The sequence below is a fragment of the Schistocerca cancellata genome, chromosome 6, assembly GCF_023864275.1.
Source record: "Schistocerca cancellata isolate TAMUIC-IGC-003103 chromosome 6, iqSchCanc2.1, whole genome shotgun sequence".
Taxonomy (NCBI): domain Eukaryota; kingdom Metazoa; phylum Arthropoda; class Insecta; order Orthoptera; family Acrididae; genus Schistocerca; species Schistocerca cancellata.
Window position 1 is genome coordinate 47,544,442 of NC_064631.1, and position 22,284 is coordinate 47,566,725.

The following is a 22,284-nucleotide window of genomic DNA, read 5'->3' on the forward strand; positions in this document are numbered from 1 at the left end:
TTCCTTTCCCAATCTCGTCTAATCTGGGTTAGTACTCTTACAGGGAGAGGGCTCCAGCAGTGGGATCAACTTTTTGAAACGAAATATGTGGTGATGTAGGTTAAGATCCCAGGTATCGCATCCTTGCAGCCGTTCACCCTGGTGGGCCCTCCTTTGCCAGTAACTGACAAAAAAATTTTGGAGTTTCGCGTGTTGCTCAGTAACATTAAAAAAATCGAAATACATAAACTGGTTGTGTGGTGTAGTGGATAGGATAATAGCTTCACATGCAGGAGGTCTGGGTTTGAATTTTGTCAGGTCCAGTACGTCTTTTGTGTTCAAGTCTTATCAAAATGACTTCGATAATTATTTTTATTCAATTACTTGGTTTAAATGCAATTTTTTATTTTTGCTCATTTGTCACATCTTTTTCATGTTTCTTTTTTCTTTATATCATTCTTTTCCCAGTTGGAATTTTTGTGAATATGAATTTAATAAATTTATCAATTACAATATTCAGTTATTTGAAAATCTATCAGCTGAAAAACAAGAGACGAAATAGTCTCTTTGTACTGACTGTAATGGTGTGGAAAATGTAGTTTTAGTTACCAGGTGTGCAATTTTCTTGTATGGTAGTCATCATACACACATTTAAATCATAACTTAAATACCTATTGCACTATTGTCAAAGTAAATGAACGAAGGATTTATGAGTAAAACAACATTCAAGCAAAATGAAAAATAGATACAATGAAGGCAATAATGAGGACAAAACGATAGAAATTGAATTGAAAGTAATACATAAAATAAATTTAAAAACCACACAGAGATTTCAAGTGGAAAAATGATTGTAGGAAGAAAAATGAGAGCAAATGAAGAAGTTGTTGTTGTGATTAAAATTACGTGATAAAGGAATGGAAATAAAAAATTACATTTCAATCAATTGATTAAATAAAAATGATGACCATAGTGATTCCGATAAAGATATAATAATAATAATAATAATAATAATAATAATAAACTTATTGCACATGATGACATTCAAATCCACAACATCTTGTGTATCAAACTATTACCCTATTCACTACGCAAAGCAACCAGTTTATGTAATATACCTTTTTAAATGTTACGGAGAATCATACAAAATTCCAAAAAAATTTTTCATCAATTACTCGCAAACAATGATCCACCAGGCTGAATGGCTGCAGTGATTGTGTGATACTTGGATCTTAACCTACATAACAATGTAGGTGGTTTCAAAAAGTCAATTCCACTGCTGGGGATCTCTTCTTGTTAGATGATTTCATCATTGGTGGGATGTTAAATCCTAATCATCCTTTTTCATAATGTATGAGTAATAATAAATAGTCATATGATTTTATTTCAGAAATCAGTTGCATTTTATATCTGATTTGTGTACCTCATTGACAGTTTACAAATCCTCAGTTGATCCTAGGATATTTTTTTAAAATTTTTATTTATTTATTTATTTATTTATTTTTTTTATCTGGAGATACGGAAATATTCCAGCTGTGTTACATCATGGGCTGATAGAGATTACAGTATAAGATATTGAGTTGTAATGTGACCCAGGAGCAGATGTAGACTTTGATCACAATTTAATAATGATGAAGAGTGGGCTGAAGTTTTAAGAGACTCACCCGGAAGAGTCATTGTGCAAAGAAGTGGGACACTGAATTACCAAGGAATGATGAGATGATTTTGTAGTTCTGAGGCTATAGGTACTACGATGAACTGTACCCCAGTAGGCAGTTCAGGTCAAGAGAAATGGGCATCTCTGAAAAAAACAGTCACAGAAGTCGGATACACATAGATAAAAGAAAGTTAAGTGCAAAGAAATCGTGGGTAACTGAAGAAGTAATTAAATTAATTGACAAAAGAAGGAAGTACAAAAATGTTCAGGGAAATTAAAGAACACCGAAATGTGTGTCAGGAATGAAATAAGTAGGAAGTGCTGGCAAGTCAAGGCAAAATGGTTGCAGGAAAAAGTAAAGAAATTGAGAACAACTACCGTATTTACTCAAATCTAAGCCGCACCTGAAAAATGAGACTCGAAATCAAGGAAAAATAATTTTCCTGAATCTAAGCCACACCTGAAATTTGAGACTCTAAATTCAAGGGAAGAGAAAAGATTAAGGCCGCACCTCTAAATCGAAACAAAGCTGGTTCATTGTAATATGAGACACAATTTAGGTCAAATGAATGACGATGCAGTTACAGTAGTTTGGTTCGAGTCGTAAGCTTAGCAGTTAAGCTTTACCAGGTAGCCATTGCTATGCGTCAGGCACTCCGTCCGTATTTATACGGGTTCCCATCATTTTTCACATGCTTCGTCTGGTTTGAATCGATTGCTTATTTTTCTTTGATCTGATAAGTGCTGTTCTCTTTGTTATAAGTGTTGACATCACTTTAAGCTAAAGATGCATTACTGCACTGTGTAATGCATTGTTTGTCGCATTCTGATAATGAGTGTTTACAGTATGTTGCCGCTCGCGGCGTAGCTTGCTTTTGTGCGTGCTACCGCCGCTTTAGGTGCCGCCACAACTGACTTTTGCCGTCGAATATATGTAGCGCTACACAGGCATGCTTTGCAGGCACAAAGATAAATACTGGCGCCAAAACCTCTGTGTCAGTTAATAAATAAAAAAAAAGGTGGAAGTCGAGCTTTTTTTCCTCCTCCCAGAGTTTCAACCACTGCATTTTTATACATTATCCATCGAAGTAAATACAAATTCCGTGTTGTTCATCTTCGAATGTTGCAGCGTTTCAATGTACTACAAAAATCCGACTGGCAAGACTGTTAGGGATGTTTGTCGATATGGCCAACTCTACGTTCTGAATTTTTTCCTACCCGTGAGAAGAGATGGTTGCTAATAAGAACTTTTGTGAATCGTGAGTCACATGCAGTATTCTCTTCAACATAAGAATAATATGAATATGTGCAGAATGTAATGTACTAAAGAAGCGTCTGCAAAAAAAAAAAAAAAAAAGGAATCGTCTCGTTAGCGAAACAGTGCCAAGAGACTGCTATTTGTTGATTTGTTGTTACTTACACTGCTGCTTTCTTTGATAATGATCAACAAGAACCAAATAATAGACTGTGTATGATAGAAGATGTTCTGAACGAGAGTTTAGCGAAAATTTTTCTCTGTTTCAAAAACTTTGCAGACGCTTCTTTAGTACATTACATTCTGCACAGAAATTAGTCATCTTAGATTTAAAAATCTAGTCAATTGCTGTGATTCATTTCTGACTGTATCACTATTACGCATTAGAATAATACGAATATAAACATGACATGATATGTACATTCTTCCGTGTTTGCTGTTGTCTCACTCTAGCTTCGTAGTTTATTAGGCAGACAGGATTTAAATGAGATAGCAGCAAACACGAAAGAATACATGGCAAAATGTTTATATTCGTATTATTCTTATGTTGAAGAGAATACTGCATGTGACTCAAGATTCACAAAAGTACTTATTAGCAACCATCTCTTCTCACAGGTAGGAAAAAACTCAGAACGTAGAGTTGGCCATATTGACAAACATCCCTAACAGTCTTGCCAGTCGGATTTTCGTAGTACATTGAAACGCTGCAACATTCAAAGATGAACAATACGGAATTTGTATTTACTTCGATGGATAATGTATAAAAATGCAGTGGTCAAAACTCGGGGAGGAGGAAAAAAAGCTCGTCTTCCACCTTTTTTTAAATTTATTTATTAAGTGACGCAGAGGTTTTGGCTCCAGTATTTATCTTTGTGCCTGCAAAGCATGCCTGTGTAGTGCTACATATATTCGACGGCACCTACCAACATTTTTCAATTTTTCAGAACTTCCGCTTACTTTGCACTCGACTCTAAGCTGCCGGCGGTTTTTTGGATTACAAAAACCAGCAAAAAAGTGCGGCTTAGATTCGAGTAAATACGGTAGTTGTCAGGCTGAGCAGCGTACAGAAAAGTCTGAACAACCTTTGGTGAAATTAATAGCAAGGCCTTCAACAATAATATTGCAATGGGAATTCCACTGTGAAGTGCAGAGGAGGGAGTGGGTAGGTGGAAAGAATGCATTGATGGCCGCTGTGGGGGGAGAGGAAGGGGGTGATATGTCTGATGATGTGAAGGAGGAGTGGGAGTTGATGTGGAAGAGATCCAGTATTTGAGCTGATTTAACAGAACTTTGGAAAACTTACAGTGAAATAAAGATGTGGAGATTTACAGCATTCTTCATGTCACAGATTTCAATACTCACAAACTTGCTCATCAAAACCTATAGATTAACTATACATATGCATAATTAAATTTTGAATGGACCTCTAAGAGCGCAATTCCTTCTCGTACTTGTCAATTTATTTTTATTTATTTATTTATTGATTTATTAATTTTTTGTTTCACATAGGCATTCCTCTAATAGAAGTGATGTCAATCTTATACTGGAAATTTTCAAATTATATTGCTGTGGAATAACAAGTAGTATCAACAAATTTTTATTTTTAAGCATATCTGTGAAACTTTTGAGTACAGTACTTTAGGGGAATGCCTTTCTTCTGTTTTATTTGAAATATGTTGCATTTAATTGGTGTTATGCAATGTTCTTAAACTGATTCATACATTTGTACACATTGTTTCATACAGGGTATGATTTTCCACTTGTAAAACTTCATCTTCTAGTAGATTAATTAATTTCTTTTTTTGTGCAATGAGCAAAGAGGTTGTTGTAAAAGGAAAACCTATTTATTCCTGCAGGTTGGGCAGCAGTTGTGGCCAATCTAGAAGATATTACTGCAGCATTTCGAAGCCGTACTGAAGTTTTTGACCAGACCTTTAAGCAACATTTGGAATCTCGTGAAGAATACATACAATTGCTTCACAAGTATGTACTGATCAAGTGTTATTTTCAGATCATTAGATTCAGGTGGTTCAGCTCATGTTAACACCAGCTTTAATTTCTTATTAAAATTCTCCTCACTGTTTGTCTTATTTCACAAAAGGAATTCCTGCAGTAAAAGTAATGTTACGCTGGTCATGAAAATGTTCAATTCATATTCCTTTCTTTCCAGTGTAAGTAAAGAGCTACACAACTCAATGACTTAACTCATTGTTGAGAGAACTTTGGAAGCTGCATAGTAGCTTTGGAAGCTGCATAGTAGTTTTTGTTTGTCCCAAGGCTGCATAAAGGTATAAAGCTATATAGAGCTGTAAATGTCTTCACTTGGTATTTTTGTGAGTTCTTGTAATTTTCATGCCGCTGTAGAATAATGTTCTTACACTACCTGTGCAAGAATTTGCATTATTTTCATATTGAGGACCTATAATAGCAAATCATAAGATTCAAATGCTGGGAGTGTGTGGTTGAAGTCTTGGTCTGCCAAGGTTTAACTCAACTGCTGTTTCAACAAGTGGCTTCAGAATTATGCTGGGATAGTTGTTTCCGCAAGGTCACAATCAAGTAGTTTCCCTGCTACATCAAAGTGATTTAGTGCTCTGCCTATAATTAATACACACCAAGTGAGGTGGGGCAGTGGAATCACCTTTGGGAGGACAGTGGTTCAAATCACCGTCCAGCCGTCCAGATTTTGGTTTATCATGTCTTTGAAAAGGACATGGCTAGTTTCCTACACCATCCTTCCTCAATCTGAATTTGTGATCCATCTCTTAATGATCTCATTATTAATAAGATGTTAAATCCAAATTGTCCTTCCTTCCTTCTTGTATTTCTCACCATTAGTAGAAGTTTTGCTGCATCAGAAATCACTTACATTTCTAAAATTCTTACTGTGTGGAACCAACCAATTCAATTAACTATTGAGAGCCACATATGGTCTATGACAAGTGATGTCTCACAAAAATTGCTTCATGTTTGTGGTTTCTGATAGACATCCTGTTGACTATGATCATATCTTTTATTTCTAGTTACAAGGAAGATCTTGAAATGTTGGCAAAAATTCCATTGATCTCAGCACTTATAACAGAGAAAGAGTCACTAACAAGCTCTACAACTAAAGAAAGTGAAACAAAGGAGAAACCTGTTGAAGAAGTTACTGAAAGTGCAAGTACGTTAGTCAGAAGTGGTGCTGGCAATGAAGTAAAAGAGCAAGAAGAAAAGATGATGACATTGTTTGAATGGATATCTGCAAAGGACAATCAAAGCAGTCTGGAACTCTTAGCTGAGCAATGTAGCCACCATCTAGAGCAGGTAAGTTTATTGTATTTTCTTAGATGATTTTCCCTGTTACAGATAGAGAGCCTTTGCAGTAATCTGTAAGGAACATGATTGGCTTGACTTTGGGGTGTAACAAAATTACTTCTTTTTATCTTGAACTGTATAGTCTTGAAAGTCAATCTTGTAGACTGCATCTTTCTGGGCTGTTTGGCTGGAGACAGAATGTAGGTATGAAGTTGGCAAGCATATTACTGGATGCTTGTATTTCCAAAAAGATTTTGTTAGATTGACATCCAAAAAGTACAAGAAGTTGTTGATCAATTGGTACACACTCTCCATGAATGAACACCTTCAAATACTTCTCTTGCATTTGTGCAGCAGCTAATTTCTCATTTTCTGCGCCGTGTGACTAGAGGCGCCATGTCATGGACTGTGCAGCCCTTCCTGCCGAAGGTTCGAGTCCTCCCTCAGGCATGGGTGTGCGTTTTGTTCTTAGCATAATTTAGTTTAAGTTAGTTTCAGTTGTGTCTAGCGACCAATGACCTCAGGAGTTTGGTCACTTAGGAATTCACTCATATTTGAACTTTTTTTCATTTTCTTCCTCTTATCACCACTGTTTATATCATAAATTGCCTGCAAGATGGTAATTATGAATGAGAGAGAGATGCATTTTAAGATTGGTAACTGTGTCCAAAGAGCATTTTCAGTTCTTACAGGATTCATGGAGGAGAATTGTAGTTGACAGTGGATGTTACTGTCAGAGTGAATTATTTTTTTTTCATCTCATTCTGCTATGCTACTGCCAAAGCACTAAGACATTGGAGTTCTATGTGAAATACACTGTATGCACCTTCTGAGGAAATTTCCTTCAGAAAAAGAGTAAATATATATACTCTGAACCCACCAAATAACATCATTTAACGCACTTTTTCTCTGGGTCTGTTCATTCAGAGAATACTTACCTTCAGAATGTCACAGTTAATATGTAAACAGAAGTGCCTGTCAGTGAACATTTGCCAAATTGTGTGTAATACAAGTCTTCTGATGCAGGATGTATTTCACACATACCATAGCTATCACAACAGTCACATTGAATTAGTAACAGGATCTGTAAAGATACTTTTTTATTTTTATTCTTTTTTAATAAGAGTGAAAAATGGCATCCACACTTAAACATATGTGGTTTGATCTGTTGCATCCATTTTCAACCGCTTATGCAAACATTTTGGTTACCAAACTTTTATGCCACATCCTACATTGTAGCACACACTATTTGCCATTGGAATAGGGAAGGGCAAATGACGGTGATAGCTAAATACCATCAGCCACATAACTGCAGTTGGCAAGTGTAGCCTAACTGTAGATGTAGAGTATTCCTCCTATCGGGTTACCATCACCACTATACTAGTATTGAAATTGCATGCTTATGGAATATCGTCTGTTATGTGACTGGATTTCCTGTTAGGTTGGTCACAGTTCGTAGTAATTGACGGAAAATCATAGACTAAAACAGAAGCGATTTCTGACATTCCCAAAGGACTGTTATAGGCCCTCTGCTGTTCCTTGCCTATATAAATGATTTAGGAGACAATGGGAGCAGCTATCCTGGATTGTTTACAAATGATGCTGCCGTTTATCATCTAGTAAACTCTTCAGATCATCAAAACAAATTGCAAAACAACTTAGAAAAGATATCTGAATGGTGCAGAAATTGACAGTTCACCCTAAATAATGAAAAGTGTGAGATCATCCACGAGTACCAAAAGAAATCCATTAAACTTCAGTTACATGATAAATCAGTCCAATCTAAAGGCTGTAAATTCAACTAAATTTCTATGAGCTACAATAACAAACGGTTTACATTTGAAAGAACACACAGAAAATGTTGTGTGGAAGACAAACCATGTTTTATTGGTAGAAGACTTAAAAGACGTAACAGATCTACTAAAGAGATTGCCTACACTACACTTCTCTGTTGTATTTCGGAGGAGAGCTGCACGGGCTGGGATCCTGCCAGATAGGATTAACAGAGTACATTGAGAAAGTTCAAAGAAGAGTGGTACATTTTGAATTATCGCGAAATGGGGGAGTGTGTGTGACGGACATGATACACGATTTGGGATGGACACCATTAAAACGAAGGCATTTTTTGCCACGGTAGAATCTTCTCACAAAATTCCAATCACCAACTTTCTCCTCCAAATGCGAAAATATTTTGTTGACGCTGACCTACGTAGGGAGAAACGATCATCATAATAAAATAAGGGAATTCAGAGATTGCACAGAAAGATATAGGCGTTAGTTTTTTCCGTGCACTATTCCAGAGTGGAATAATAGAGAAATATTGTGAAGGTTCGATGAACCCTCTGCCAGCCACTTTAGTTTCATTTGCAGAGTATCCATGTAGCTGTAGATACTACTATCTGTGATCTAGTGTGCTGTTAGCAAAATTGTTTGATTAGGCTGCTGGATTCTGCACCCCATAGCAAGGGGGTGAATTTGGATGGTGTAGCAGTTCAGTTCACATGCTATTGTTCAGCATTAAAGTAATCAGTTTCTTCAGTACATTGTATTCTGTGTATCAGCTGGTACAGAGCAAGCTAGTCGTTTGTTCAGTATTGACACTTTCAGTTTTCCCTGTGCAGCCTCCATCTTGATAGCTGCAATTGCTTTACCCTGTGTAGACCTTTGGCATGCTAGCCTATGAAAAATCCTATGCCTTGAGCAGCTTTGAACCATTGGCATACCACCTGTATTTAAAAGTTATGGGTTAATAAAAGTTTCTTTTCCATTTGTTATTCGTAAGAAAAAGTGCAGTGGATCACTGATAAACAGTCCTCATTTAAGAGTACAAGTAACTGGTAGTTCTTTTCATACACTATGTGATCAAAAGCGTCCAGACACCCCCCCCTCCCCCCCAAACATACATTTTTCATACTAGGTGCACTGTGCTGCCACCTACTGCTATGAACTCCATATCAGCAACCTTAGTAGTCATTAGACATAATGAAAGAGCAGACTGGGGCGCTCCGCGGAATTCACGGACTTCAAACGTGGTCAGGTGATTGGGTGTCACTTGTCATACATCTGCAAGATTTCCACACTCCTAAACATCCCTAGGTCCACTGTCTCCAATGTGATAGTGAAGTGGAAACGTGAAGGGACACATACAGCACAAAAACATACAGGCTGACCTTGTCTGTTGACTGACAGATATCACTGACAGTTGAAGAGGGTCGTAACGTGTAACAGGCAGACATCTAACCAGACCATCACACAGGATCCACTGCAAGTACTACACTTAGGCGGGAAGTGATAAAACTTGGATTTCATGGTCGAGTGGCTGCTCAGAAGCCACACATCACGCCAGTAAATGCCTAATGATGTCGTGCTTGGTGTAAGGAGCATAAACATTGGATGATTGAACTGTGGAAAAACGTTCTGTGGAGTGATGAATTACGGTACACAGTTGGCGATCCGATGGCAGGGTGTGGGTATGGCGAATGTCCGGTGAACATCATCTGCCAGTGTGTGTAGTGCCAACAGTAAAATTCGGAGGAGGTGGTGTTACGGAGTGGTCGTGTTTTTCATAGAGGGGGCTTGCACCTCTTGCTGTTTCATGTGGCACTATCACAGCACAGGTTTACATTGATGTTTTAAGCACCATCTCGCTTCCCACTGTTGAAGAGCAATTTGGAGATGGGGATTGCGTCTTTCAACATGATCGAACACCTGTTCATAATGCATGGCCTGTGGTGGAGTGGTTACATAACAGTAACATCCCTTTAATGGACTGGCCTGCACAGAGTCCTGACCTGAATCCTATAGAATACCTTTGGAATGTTTTGGAACGCCGACTTCGTGCCAGGCCTCACGAACAGACATCGATACCTCTCCTCAGTGCAGCACTCCATGAAGAATGGGCTGCCATTCCCCAAGAAACCTTCCAGCACCAGATTGAACGTATGCCTGCGAGAATGGAATCTGTCTGGTTACTTTGATCACATAGTGTCTATTGGTTCTTTATGTACATCAGTACTCTGCAAGCCATGTGACAGTGTGTTGAGGAGTATACTTGTGGTGCCACGAACTGATCCACCTTCACATTCCGTTTTTGAATGGTACATTTGAAGAATGATGAGTGATAAGTATCTGTATTCGCTCTAATTTCTCAAATTGGTCATTTCACGAGACTTGTGGATGGAAGTAATATGATGTCTACTAATATGTTGCCTAGTGTTCTATCTTCTGTACTTGTCAAACTGAGATGCTGCCTAAATTTCGCCACTACAGACACGAAAGAGCTTGGTTCTTTGGTTTAAATCTTCTTTCACACCCTTCCATTCATTATATGTCTGATGAAATCTGTTTAAGCAGATCCTTTCTTAAATCAATCCTTCCATAGGGTGGAATAGTGAAAAGTGTCTAGTGATGATGAAAAATTGGTATTCAGATGGTTTAAGTTCTCTACAAGTTCTTCTTCTTTTCCTTTTTTTTTCTTTCTTTCTTTCCTCTTTTTTTTTTTTAATTCCACGTACCTTGTCCATAAGAGTCATTAAACCCTAGTACTTAATTGACATTTGTTTTCACCATGTTATGTAGTACTCCAAAATTTATGTTTCTCTGACATGTGTCCATTTTTCTCCAATCATATGATTCTGCATATCCTTTCTCATGTTTAGCCAGTGGAACATCCAGAACTTATCAACAGTAATGTGAATTGGGCTAATAACTACATAGCCCGGGCCAAATGGATTCTTCTCACTAACACCAGCTTTTCGGAATTACATAGGCAGGGACTCTTACTGCAGTATATCCTTCTCATCCCAACCTTCGCAAGGACCTGTCATCTACCTGCCTCTATTCTCTTCCCTGCTCCCAGTCCAGCAGCCTCACACACATCTTCTATCATCCCCCTGTCCTCCTTCCTCCACCCCACTCACCTACATAGTCCATTCCCATTCTCCTCTTCCCAGAGGCCGTGTGTGTGTGTGTGTGTGTGTGTGTGTGTGTGTGTGTGTGTGTGTGTGTGTTTTTTCTACTTATCAGGAAGGACTTTGTCTGAAAGCTTAAATATTTCTAGTATTCTTTCTACTGTGCCTGTCTGCAACTTAACACCTCTTCTGTGTAGTGAGTAGGAATCTACCCTTTCCATATTGTTGTTAACGTATACTTTTCATGTTTGTTTGTTTTAATTAGCTTTGTTGACAGTTTATCTCAGTAAAACTTGGTACTGTTATCTCAAAAACTTTGAGACTCTTTCTCTCACAGAGCTGAACAATTCAGAAACTAAACTTCAAAAAGAATTTGAATTGTGAGAATGTTTCACATTGGCTGACCATGTGCTACCTCTGCATAACACATTATTTCTTGTGCTGTTGTCTCGAGTAGCCATGAGAGACTGATCTATTGTGGCTGCCAGCAGTGTAGATTTTTCACTGTCCTGCCTTAGCAGTCCTTTGCGCGGGGTACACCATCTTGGAGGTTGTCTACCTGTCGCAACATAGTGCCCACATGAGGATGTTGGACATACACCTGAACAAGTCAGTGAGGATTATTACGGGCACATTAAAATCCACCCTGATCCCCTGGCTGCATACCGTCAGCAACATCTCATCACCTGAATTATAGCACCAAGAAGCAATCGATCAAGAATGGAGGAAAACTACATCACCCCAACTACCCACAAGACCTCCCAATTCATACAGTCTTAAACAGCTCTCCCCCAGAACGCTTAAAATCTCACAGTCCACTGTGGCACACTGGAAGGAATGATGATAAGTTCAACATAAAAAAAAGAGTGGAGCAAGAGCTGGAATGCTGCAACAAAAGCACGTTGAGGTATCGAAGACCCAACTGCCAGCCTACCAGGATTTCATCTGCAGACAAGGGAGTGGACAAGGCTAAACAGAATAAGAACTGGCCACGCCAGGTGCAATGCTGTGATGCACAAGTGGGGACTCAGAGATTCTCCAACCTGTGATTGTGGGGCCCAAGGACAAACTGTTCAACATATTGTTAGAGACTGTCCTCAGAGGAAGTATCCTGGACCATATAGTGACTTCATTAATGCTACTCCCTCTGCTGTTAGTTGGCTTCATTCATTAGATATTGAACTACGATAAAATGTATCTGCCTTTCTTAACTTGCAATTATATCAGTCATAGTAGTCAGTAATATTAAGTTAGTAATTTTCACAATTTAAAAATATGTATACAATTTGTGCCATAAAGTAAAACTAAAGTATATATAAGTAATTAACTATACGAATATAATAGAGGGAAACATTCCACGTGGGAAAAATATATCTAAAAACAAAGATGATGTGACTTACCAAACGAAAGTGCTGGCAGGTCGATAGACACACAAACAAACACAAAAATACACACAAAATTCAAGCTTTCGCAACCAATGGTTGCTTCATCAGGAAAGAGGGAAGGAGAGGGAAAGACGAAAGGATGTGGCTTTTAAGGGAGAGGGTAAGGAGTCATTCCAATCCTGGGAGCGGTAAGACTTTCCGCTCCCGGGATTGGAATGACTCCTTACCCTCTCCCTTAAAAGCCACATCCTTTCGTCTTTCCCTCTCCTTCCCTCTTTCCTGATGAAGCAACCGTTGGTTGCGAAAGCTTGAATTTTGTGTGTATGTTTGTGTTTGTTTGTGTGTCTATGGACCTGCCAGCACTTTCGTTTGGTAAGTCACATCATCTTTGTTTTTAGATATAAGTAATTAACTAGATATACATGTAAAATTAAGCTTTATGTACTTGTCATTGTTTGCTGTTGTTTTCATATAATAAATAAAATAAATAAACACACACGTGTTTTAACTTTAATGTAAACTAGTGCAACAGCATGGCAATTGAATAGGTTTAATTGCTTGTCATTTATTATTTTTTTGCAGTTTGATAGCCATGTTGTAGAAGCTCTAAAAACTGAGATGTATGCAGCTTTGGAAGCAGCTAACAAGACAGAAATGAAGGAAATAAAAGGTTTAGAAGAAAGGCTTTTTGGACTAGAGCAGCTTATGTTTGAAGCCAAGAGAATAGTCCAGGAGCAAACAGATTTGGCACAGGTACAGTGTATTTATTTACATACCTGGTAATGTATAACATGGTTGCGAATGACATGCCTTACCGTATTTACTCGAATCTAAGCCGCACTTTTTTACCGGTTTTTGTAATAAAAAAAAAACGTCTGCGGCTTAGAATCGAGTGCAAAGCAAGCGGAAGTTCTGAAAAATGTTGGTAGGTGCCGCCACAACTAAGTTCTGCCGTCGAATATATGTAGCGCTACACAGGCATTTTCATATATTATCCAACGAAGTAAATACAAATTCCGTATTGTTCATCTTCGAATGTAGCAGAATTTCAATGTACTACGAAAATCCGACTGGCAAGACTGTTGGGATGTTTGTCTATATGGCCAACTCTACGTTCTGAATTTTTTCCTACCTGTGAGAAGAGACGTTTGCTAATAGGAACCTGATGGAATGTGAATCACATGCAGTATTCTCTTCACCATAAGAATAATACGAATATAAACATTTTGTGATGTATTCTTTTGTGTTTGCTGCTATCTCATTTAAATCCTGTCTGCCTAATAAACTACGAAACAAGAGTGAGACAACAGCAAACGCGGAAGAATATACATATCGTATCATGTTTATATTCGTATTATTCTTATGCCTAATATTGAAACAGTCAGAAATGAAGCACAGCAACTGACTACATTTTTAAATCTAAGATGACTAATTTCTGTGCAGAATTTGATGTTCTAAAGAAGCGGCCGCAAATATTTTCAAACGGAGAAAAATTTTCGCGTAACTCTCGTTCAGAACATGTTCTATCATACGCAGTCTATTATTTTGTTCTTGATAATTACCAAAGAAAGCAGCAGTGTAAATAACAACAAATAGCAGTCTCTTGCCATTGTTTTGCTAATGAGACGATTCCTCCCCCTTTTTTTTTTATTGTAAGCGGCGGTAGCGCGCACAAAAGCAAGCAAGCCATGCCGCGAGCGGCGACAGGCCGTAAACACGAACTACCAGAATGCGACAAACAATGCCTGACACAGTACAGTAATGCATTTTCAGCTTAGAGTGACGTAAACACCTATAACAAAGAAAACGGCACTTATCAGATCAAAGCAAAATAAGCAATCGATTCAAACCAGACGAAGCACGTGAAAAAGGAAGGGTACCTGTATAAATACGGACGGAGCGCCTGACACATAGCAATGGCTACCTGGTAAAGCTTAACTGCTAAGCTTACGACTCGAACAAAACTACTGTGGCTGTATCGTCATTCATTCGACCTAAATTGTGTCTCGTATTACAATGGACAACTTTGTTTCGATTTGGAGGTGCGGCCTAAAAGTTTTCTCTCCCCTTGAATTTCGAGTCGCAAATTTGACGTGCGGCTTAGATTCGGGAAATTTTTTTTCCCTTTATTTCAAGTCTCATTTTTCAGGTGCGGCTTAGATTCGAGTGCGGCTTAGAATCGAGTAAATATGGTACCTATGCATAAAGAGTGTAACTGTGGTATATAGAGAGTGAGCTGTGGAGTAACAACATACACATGAAAAATTTGGGAAAGTGCATAACACAGTGTTAACTGTAATATGTATTACACAACATTGAAATTTAAAGAATGTTACAAGCTACTTTGGGTTTTTTAGTCTGTAAAGAATTAAGTTAGCTTTTTTGACAGATCATTTTGTACATTATCTTTTATGCATATTGTTTTTTTGTTCATCAGATGCACCCAACTGAATATGGTTTTGATTCACATTGTATCATCTGCATAATCACTTTGTTTATATTATCCAGTGTATCACATGCACTGAGATCATTATTCTTCTTGTTCTTCTCCTTCACTACTTTTGAAACCTACATATACAGGGTGTTACAAAAAGGTACGGCCAAACTTTCAGGAAAAATTCCTCACACACAAATAAAGAAAAGATGTTATGTGGACATGTGTCCGGAAACGCTTAATTTCCGTGTTAGCGCTCATTTTAGTTTTGTTCTTCCACCTACGCTCAATGGAGCATGTTATCATTATTTCATATGGGATACTCTACCTGTGCTGCTAGAACATGTGCCTTTACAAGTACGACACAACATGTGGTTCATGCACGATGGAGCTCCTGCACATTTCAGTCGAAGTGTTCGTACGCTTCTCAACAACAGATTTGGTGACCGATGGATTGGTAGAGGCGGACCAATTCCATGGCCTCCACGCTCTCCTGACCTCAACCCTCTTGACTTTCATTTATGGGGGCATTTGAAAGCTCTTGTCTACGCAACCCCGGTACCAAATGTAGAGACTCTTCGTGCTCGTATTGTGGACGGCTGTGATACAATACGCCATTCTCCAGGGCTGCATCAGCGCATCAGGGATTCCATGCGACGGAGGGTGGATGCACGTATCCTCGCTAACGGAGGACATTTTGAACATTTCCTGTAACAAAGTGTTTGAAGTCACGCTGGTACGTTCTGTTGCTGTGTGTTTCCATTCCATGAGCAATGTGATTTGAAGAGAAGTAATAAAATGAGCTCTAACATGCAAAGTAAGCATTTCCGGACACATGTCCACATAACATATTTTCTTTCTTTGTGTGTGAGGAATGTTTCCTGAAAGTTTGGCCATCTCTTTTTGTAACACCCTGTATACAGGGTTATTACAAATGATTGAAGCGATTTCACAGCTCTACAATAACTTTATTATTTGAGATATTTTCACAGTGCTTTGCACACACGTACAAAAACTCAAAAAGTTTTTTTAGGCATTCACAAATGTTCGATAAGTGCCCCTTTAGTGATTCGGCAGACATCAAGCCGATAATCAAGTTCCTCCCACACTCGGCGCAGCATGTCCCCGTCAATGAGTTCGAAAGCATTGTTGATGCGAGCTCGCAGTTCTGGCACGTTTCTTGGTAGAGGAGGTTTAAACACTGAATCTTTCACATAACCCCATCGCTTCATCACTGAAAAAAGTTTCGCACTGAATGCATCCTCTTCCGTGAGCTGTTGCAACCGCGCCAAAAATTCAAAGCGTTTGACTTTATCATCGGGTGTCAGGGCTTGTAGCAATTGTAAACTGTAAGGCTTCTGCTTTAGCCTTTTCCGTAAGATTTTCCAAACCGTCGGCTGTGGTACGTTTAGCTCCCTGCTTGCTTTATTCGTTGACTTCCGCGGGCTACGCGTGAAACTTGCCTGCACGCGTTCAACCGTTTCTTCGCTCACTGCAGGCCGACCCGTTGATTTCCCCTTACAGAGGCATCCAGAAGCTTTAAACTGCGCATACCATCGCCGAATGGAGTTAGCAGTTGGTGGATCTTTGTTGAACTTGGTTCTGAAGTGTCGTTGCACTGTTATGACTGACTGATGTGAGTGCATTTCAAGCATGACATACGCTTTATCGGCTCCTGTCGCCATTTTGTCTCACTGTTCTCTTGAGCGCTCTGGCGGCAGAAACCTGAAGTGCGGTTTCAGCCGAACAAAACTTTATGAGTTTTTCTACATATCTGTAGTGTGTCGTGACCATATGTCACTGAATAGAGCTACAGTGAATTTATGAAATCGCTTCAATCATTTGTAATAGCCCTGTACATTCATCTGTTACATTTTCTATATTGGAGTCATTCTCCTAGAAATTCCTAATAATGATCATACTGATGCTTTGCCATGTTAGGCCTACTAAGTAACTAAATAGGCAACAGTCTTCAGATTTACAGATTTCAAGAAAATTTCCATTTCCTCACATGAATTTAGTATTGAAGTAAGCAGTTCATGGAGCTCATGGTGATAATAAGCCTTCATGCTTTGTTTGGTGCCCTAATCCAGAAGCTGAATTAATGAGGTTGTGCTTTAGTACATAAACAAAGTTTTTGTTTTCTCCATCTTCTGACTACAGCATTTCAGCTGGTGGATGAGCATTGTTAAAGTATTAGTAAAGCTTCTTTCGGTTTAAGTGAATACAGGTTCTTTCTCACTGATGGAGCAAACTATTGTTGAAATAACTTCATGAAGATGTTGCATGTTATCCAGATTCTTTCTTTCAATGCATGTAAGTGAACTATGATGGATATGTTTACATGGCTTCAGTCATTTTGGGCTCTTCTGCCCATTGCAGTGTGGTTTCAGATTGTTGCTACCCAATTTATTTATGATGAGAGGATAGCAATTCTGTTTCTATTCATTTTCAAATCCATCTTTTCCTGAATGTCTGACACTGACGATCACTGATTGGAAACAGTCAGTAATAAAGTGTTGTTTCTTCATATAGTTACACCCTAGTTCATTTAAGTTTTCATTTCCCAATTATTTTTTGTATAATTTCAGGAAATTTTAAAGCAGATTCACCATTTAAAAAACTGTGCTTCTCATTTGATGCTTGTTCAGTTACATCACATGCTGAGATTTCCACATTGAAAACCATTTGTTGCAACCAATTTGTTGCCACATATGTTAAAGTGAAATTTTTCAGCTTGTGCTCTAGTAATTGACCGAGAAAGTGGCACGTCTTCACTTTGCTGTTTTAAAAAACCACCTTTAAAAGGCATTCATTAAGTTCATTGTCTCATTCCCGTTTCAGTCGTCTCCTGGTTGTTCCATCGGGTACAAAGCTTTCATTTTTAAACTTGCTTTTGTATCACCATTCTTCAGTCAGTATTTCATTCACAGAATGTGCTTTTTGTTTAACAAGTGCACTGAAATTGGGAGTCTGAATAACATATGATGTACACACATTTGTGCTCATTTTGATTTTTGTGAACTATTATTATACAGTCAGTTTTTGACCGCTTGTCAGTGTTAACTGCGAGACGTGTACTAAGTTTTGTCCAGTGCCAATTATGGTGTAATTATAATAGTAAGATAAATCAGAGTTGAGTTTTGTCACCTCTTCCTTATGGTTACTGTATCCAAGGCTTGAAGGTTACCGGGGCAAGTGCTATAACGGAATACAACGTGCAGAGTAAAATTAGATTTTTACACCCTATTGTATCTAAATCTACTGTATACTGGACTTTCACTGTGTCCATTAATCTGTGGTACCACAGATGAGGTGAAGCGTATCTGTAAGTGAAGGATCAGGTTTGGGATAGGTGCTTGTGATTGAGGAACCCATAAAAATTAGGTACCTATTGACATGGAAAGTGGGAAGTCAGTATCTGGATGTACACGAAAGAAAAATGGTTGATGTTTCAATGAATTGAGGTGCACAAAATGAGTCGTAAAATTCAGAATAACAAAACAAACTGGACAGGATAAGTTACTGTGAGACACGATCTGCAAGCTTAAGGCTCTCGGATCCATTAAATCTGTACTTAACACATGCTGAGACAACAAAGACATGTGGAGAATAGATCACAAACTGAAATTGAAACTAGCAAAGTTTCAGAAATCTGTTCAGTTACACTATACTCAGGAGATCACCAATGAACTAAATCAGACTGAACTGAGAAGAAACATCATGCGTCCACATTTGAATAGAGGTAAAGCAGAACAATAGCTGTCATGCATGGCTAAGTGCAACTGCTTATAGTATTCTGGAAGTAGCGAGAAAAATTCTGTATACCACTCGATGAGCAATAAGCGATGAGAGCAAGATGTTAATTTTTACTGGAGCTGAAATCTACAAAAATAAGATGTTAAATTTACTATGAATAGGCACACTCACACTTAGTAGCTGTTGCCTGTTTTGCGCCTCCCATAGCACTGCTGAACACTTTTGGAATCAACGCGTTCTGTTCCTCCAGAAGTGCCTAGAGCTCCCATTGTGTGGCACCAACTTCTACAAGAGCTTCACCCAAGATGAACAGAAACTTCCTTGTCACCTGGTACATGCTTTATAGGGTTAGCTATTCTGCAACAGTAGCAAACAACTGTTACTCCAACTTATCTACATATTGAAATTTATCTTGTACACTATTTCATGCATTTCATTCATCAGGTGAGAGGAGGAAAGGATGTATACGCTGACATAATTGCACATAAATGTATTGAATATGCACGTGGGGCTCTGATAATTACCAAAAATCTTAGAGCACAGTTGGCGCCCTGAACTGAGCTGCCAGAGATGGGGGACATTAAGTTAAATGTTAAGCAAAATCATGAAGAGGCTCATGTAGAGACCCGACCCTTCAGTGGTACAAGCTTAACGTGTTATTTACTATCGTAAATGTGTTGTTCACAGTTAGAAACAGATGAAACATGGATGTTGTTATTAATTATAGAAACTGCCTGAGAGACAGCATAAACTTTGCGTTTGAATTACCAAGGGGAAAAAAGCACAAATATGAATTATAAAACAAACAATGGTTTAATTCATTATGTGCAAAAATAACACTGACTATGGTGACTGGAGTTGAACAAGACCGGGAACGACTTGCAAATCCGTGGAGACTTGCTGAGGACATGAACATCGAGCTGTCAGAGAGTAAACAGGTGGCCAACAAGAAGGGAAAGACACAATGGAGGTGGTATGGCAGTATAGCGAGTCCATTGAGTAAACAGAGATTGAAAACTTAAGACTTAGCAAATCCAGCACCAAAGAACGATGCATGCTGAGATCAGTTCAGTAACGCAGTGAAATAAAGACTGACTGGCTGGGAGGCTGCACTGCTGGCATTATAGAGCAGCCTCGAGTGCTGGTAGGCCAGCAGGATGGATGTGTCTCCATAGCCAGTGCTGCAGCAACATTCTCAGATTACACGAGTGCCATCAAGTGGCTACCACAAATTATATGCCTTCCAGTAGCCTTTCAAACTTGCTGGACTGGTTTACCAGAAAAACAAATCGGAACTGGAATAGCAAGCACAGAAAATATGGGGAATAGTCTATCTCACTTGCCAAAAAGGTTACCTAGAGAATAAAAACGTTGTTAAAAAAAATCAAGTTGCTTTATTTGAAATTATCTCACATTGAGTTAATATGGTGTTGAAGGGAAAAGCCTTACATGTGGGTCATCGATTTTGATAAAGTTTCCCGAGGATGGTCTGTATTGAAAATAAAGAGACACGTGTCTTGGCTTACACATTACACATATTTATATATACTTGATTTTGTACTTCATAAAAGACAGAAGAAAAGTATTCAGATTATCACAATAATATCAGATAAAAAAAAATCGAATCGAAAAAAAGTAACTACCAAGAATTGAATATGAACCACTGGTTTAGTACTCTGATGCCTTGACCATTGTCTTTGCTCTGCTAGATGCATTGAAAGACAGGTACTGAAGGTACAGCATTAAAACACAAAAATGTTAATAACTCGAACATTATTAACTTAGGACCCCCATGTAATGTTAATAAAAATATTTTGTAGTTGATATTTTGATGTATAGAATTCAAAATATAATTTTTTGTCATTATCTTTGACCTAGAGTTTTTAAAAAACTAGCAAAAAGCTGGATCATGTGTGTCTTTATTTTTAATATAGAATATCCTTAGAAGACTTGATCAAAATTGGCGACCTACATGTCGGATCCTCCCCTTGTTAGACATTAATTTACAGATTTTCTGAAAGCATATTTTGGACCTTTTTGTTCTGGAGACAAATTATTAACGTAATGTCATCTCTCTCATTTCATTCTTGTGTTAAGACTGTAGTGCAAAGGGTTTGAAAGTCTCGCGCACGCTGGCAGTTATTGTGAATGGGCTGATAATTTTCAAAAAATGATTTTACAGGATCAAAACTGAAATAAAGTTATGAAGTAGTAGTAACATATCTTTTATGTATTTAAACATGGCATATATTCACTCACTCAAGTTTTTAAATGTCAAAACAAATATATTCAGTATAGTTCCCCTTGTAAAACCAGTGCTTTTTCTGCACATGTATGCTGACATCTTTACTATTTTTTTCCAGGCATTTTTGCAAAATCAAAACCGTGCCAGCAACTTGGGTGACCCATCCATATTGCCTGATTTATGCACATCACACAAGCGACAAATGCTTGTTATGTTGAAGAATCATCATCAGCTTCGAGACATAAAGCGAAGATGTACACGTGCAAAAGAGGAACTTAGCACAAATCTTTACCACAGGCTGCGATGGGTTATGTATGTTGAAAATCATATATATGAGGTGGATAGCAAATTTATGATTTATCATGAAAGCCTGAAGAGGTTGAGGCGCCAGTTGGAAATAGTACGGCAGATTCACCTGGCCCCACAAATGTATGTTAAGGCTGTAGGGGAAGTTGTACGCCGTCGAACATTCTCACAGGCATTCCTCATGGTATGTAATATTGCTACTAATACTGCTTTTTTGATGCAATGAAACCTACCTAATAATATGACTTAATAGCAAAAGAACTTAACAAAAAAAAAATAATAATTATTGCATGTGAACAAAATATGTATCTGACACACACTGTATGGGCTGAGACATTATGCAAAAAAAAGTGTTACGTGTTTTTTTTAATGCACTCTGCTCCTGAGCACAGTGACATTTCAAATAAACATTATTTGAAATGTCCATTCAAGTTTCTGATAAATACCACCACCTCCTCCTCCTCCTCCTCCTCCTCCTCCTCCTCCTCCTCCTCCTCCTCCCCCTCTCTTTGCTTCTTTTTGTTCTTCTTCACATTCCTCAATAATTTGTTTCAACTGCATGTGGATGCAATAATAAGACCTTGAAAGTGTCTTATGAAATTTTCCCAGAATGTCAAGTATGTAAAATGTTTTGAGAAGTTGTTTACTTTCCACAATTTGTTGAAGTGTGTGTTTATTTGGTCCTCATGCTATTACAGTAACAGTCAAAATAGTGAAGCAATTATGGAAACCGAGCGGGGTGGCGCAGTGGTTAGACACTGGACTCGCATTCGGGAGGACGACGGTTCAATCACGCGTCCGGCCATCCTGATTTAGGTTTTCCGTGATTTCCCTAAATCGCTCCAGGCAAATGCCGGGATGGTTCCTTTCAAAGGGCACGGCCGACTTCCTTCCCCGTCCTTCCCTAATCCGATGAGACCGATGACCTCGCTGTCTGGTCTCCTTCCCCAAACAACACACACAATTATGGAAGTGAGTGCTTCAAACATTAGTCAGTGACCAGTGGTCAGGAAGAATGGAATGAGAGTACACTGGAAATTGTATTCTGTACCCCAATTAA

At 38.4% G+C, this 22,284-nt stretch overlaps 1 protein-coding gene across 3 annotated transcripts in view; it reads left to right on the forward strand.

Annotated features, from left to right (window-relative positions):
* The window catches only part of LOC126190656 (RB1-inducible coiled-coil protein 1), a 329,494-nt gene that overhangs the window by 209,839 nt on the left and 97,371 nt on the right, over nt 1-22,284 (forward strand). For all 3 annotated transcript variants that reach the window (XM_049931087.1, XM_049931085.1, XM_049931086.1), the window contains exons 5-8: nt 4,745-4,871; nt 5,912-6,194; nt 13,063-13,233; nt 21,037-21,408. In XM_049931087.1, the coding sequence (XP_049787044.1) occupies nt 4,745-4,871; nt 5,912-6,194; nt 13,063-13,233; nt 21,037-21,408 (953 nt within the window). The remainder of the gene's footprint in view (nt 1-4,744; nt 4,872-5,911; nt 6,195-13,062; nt 13,234-21,036; nt 21,409-22,284) is intronic.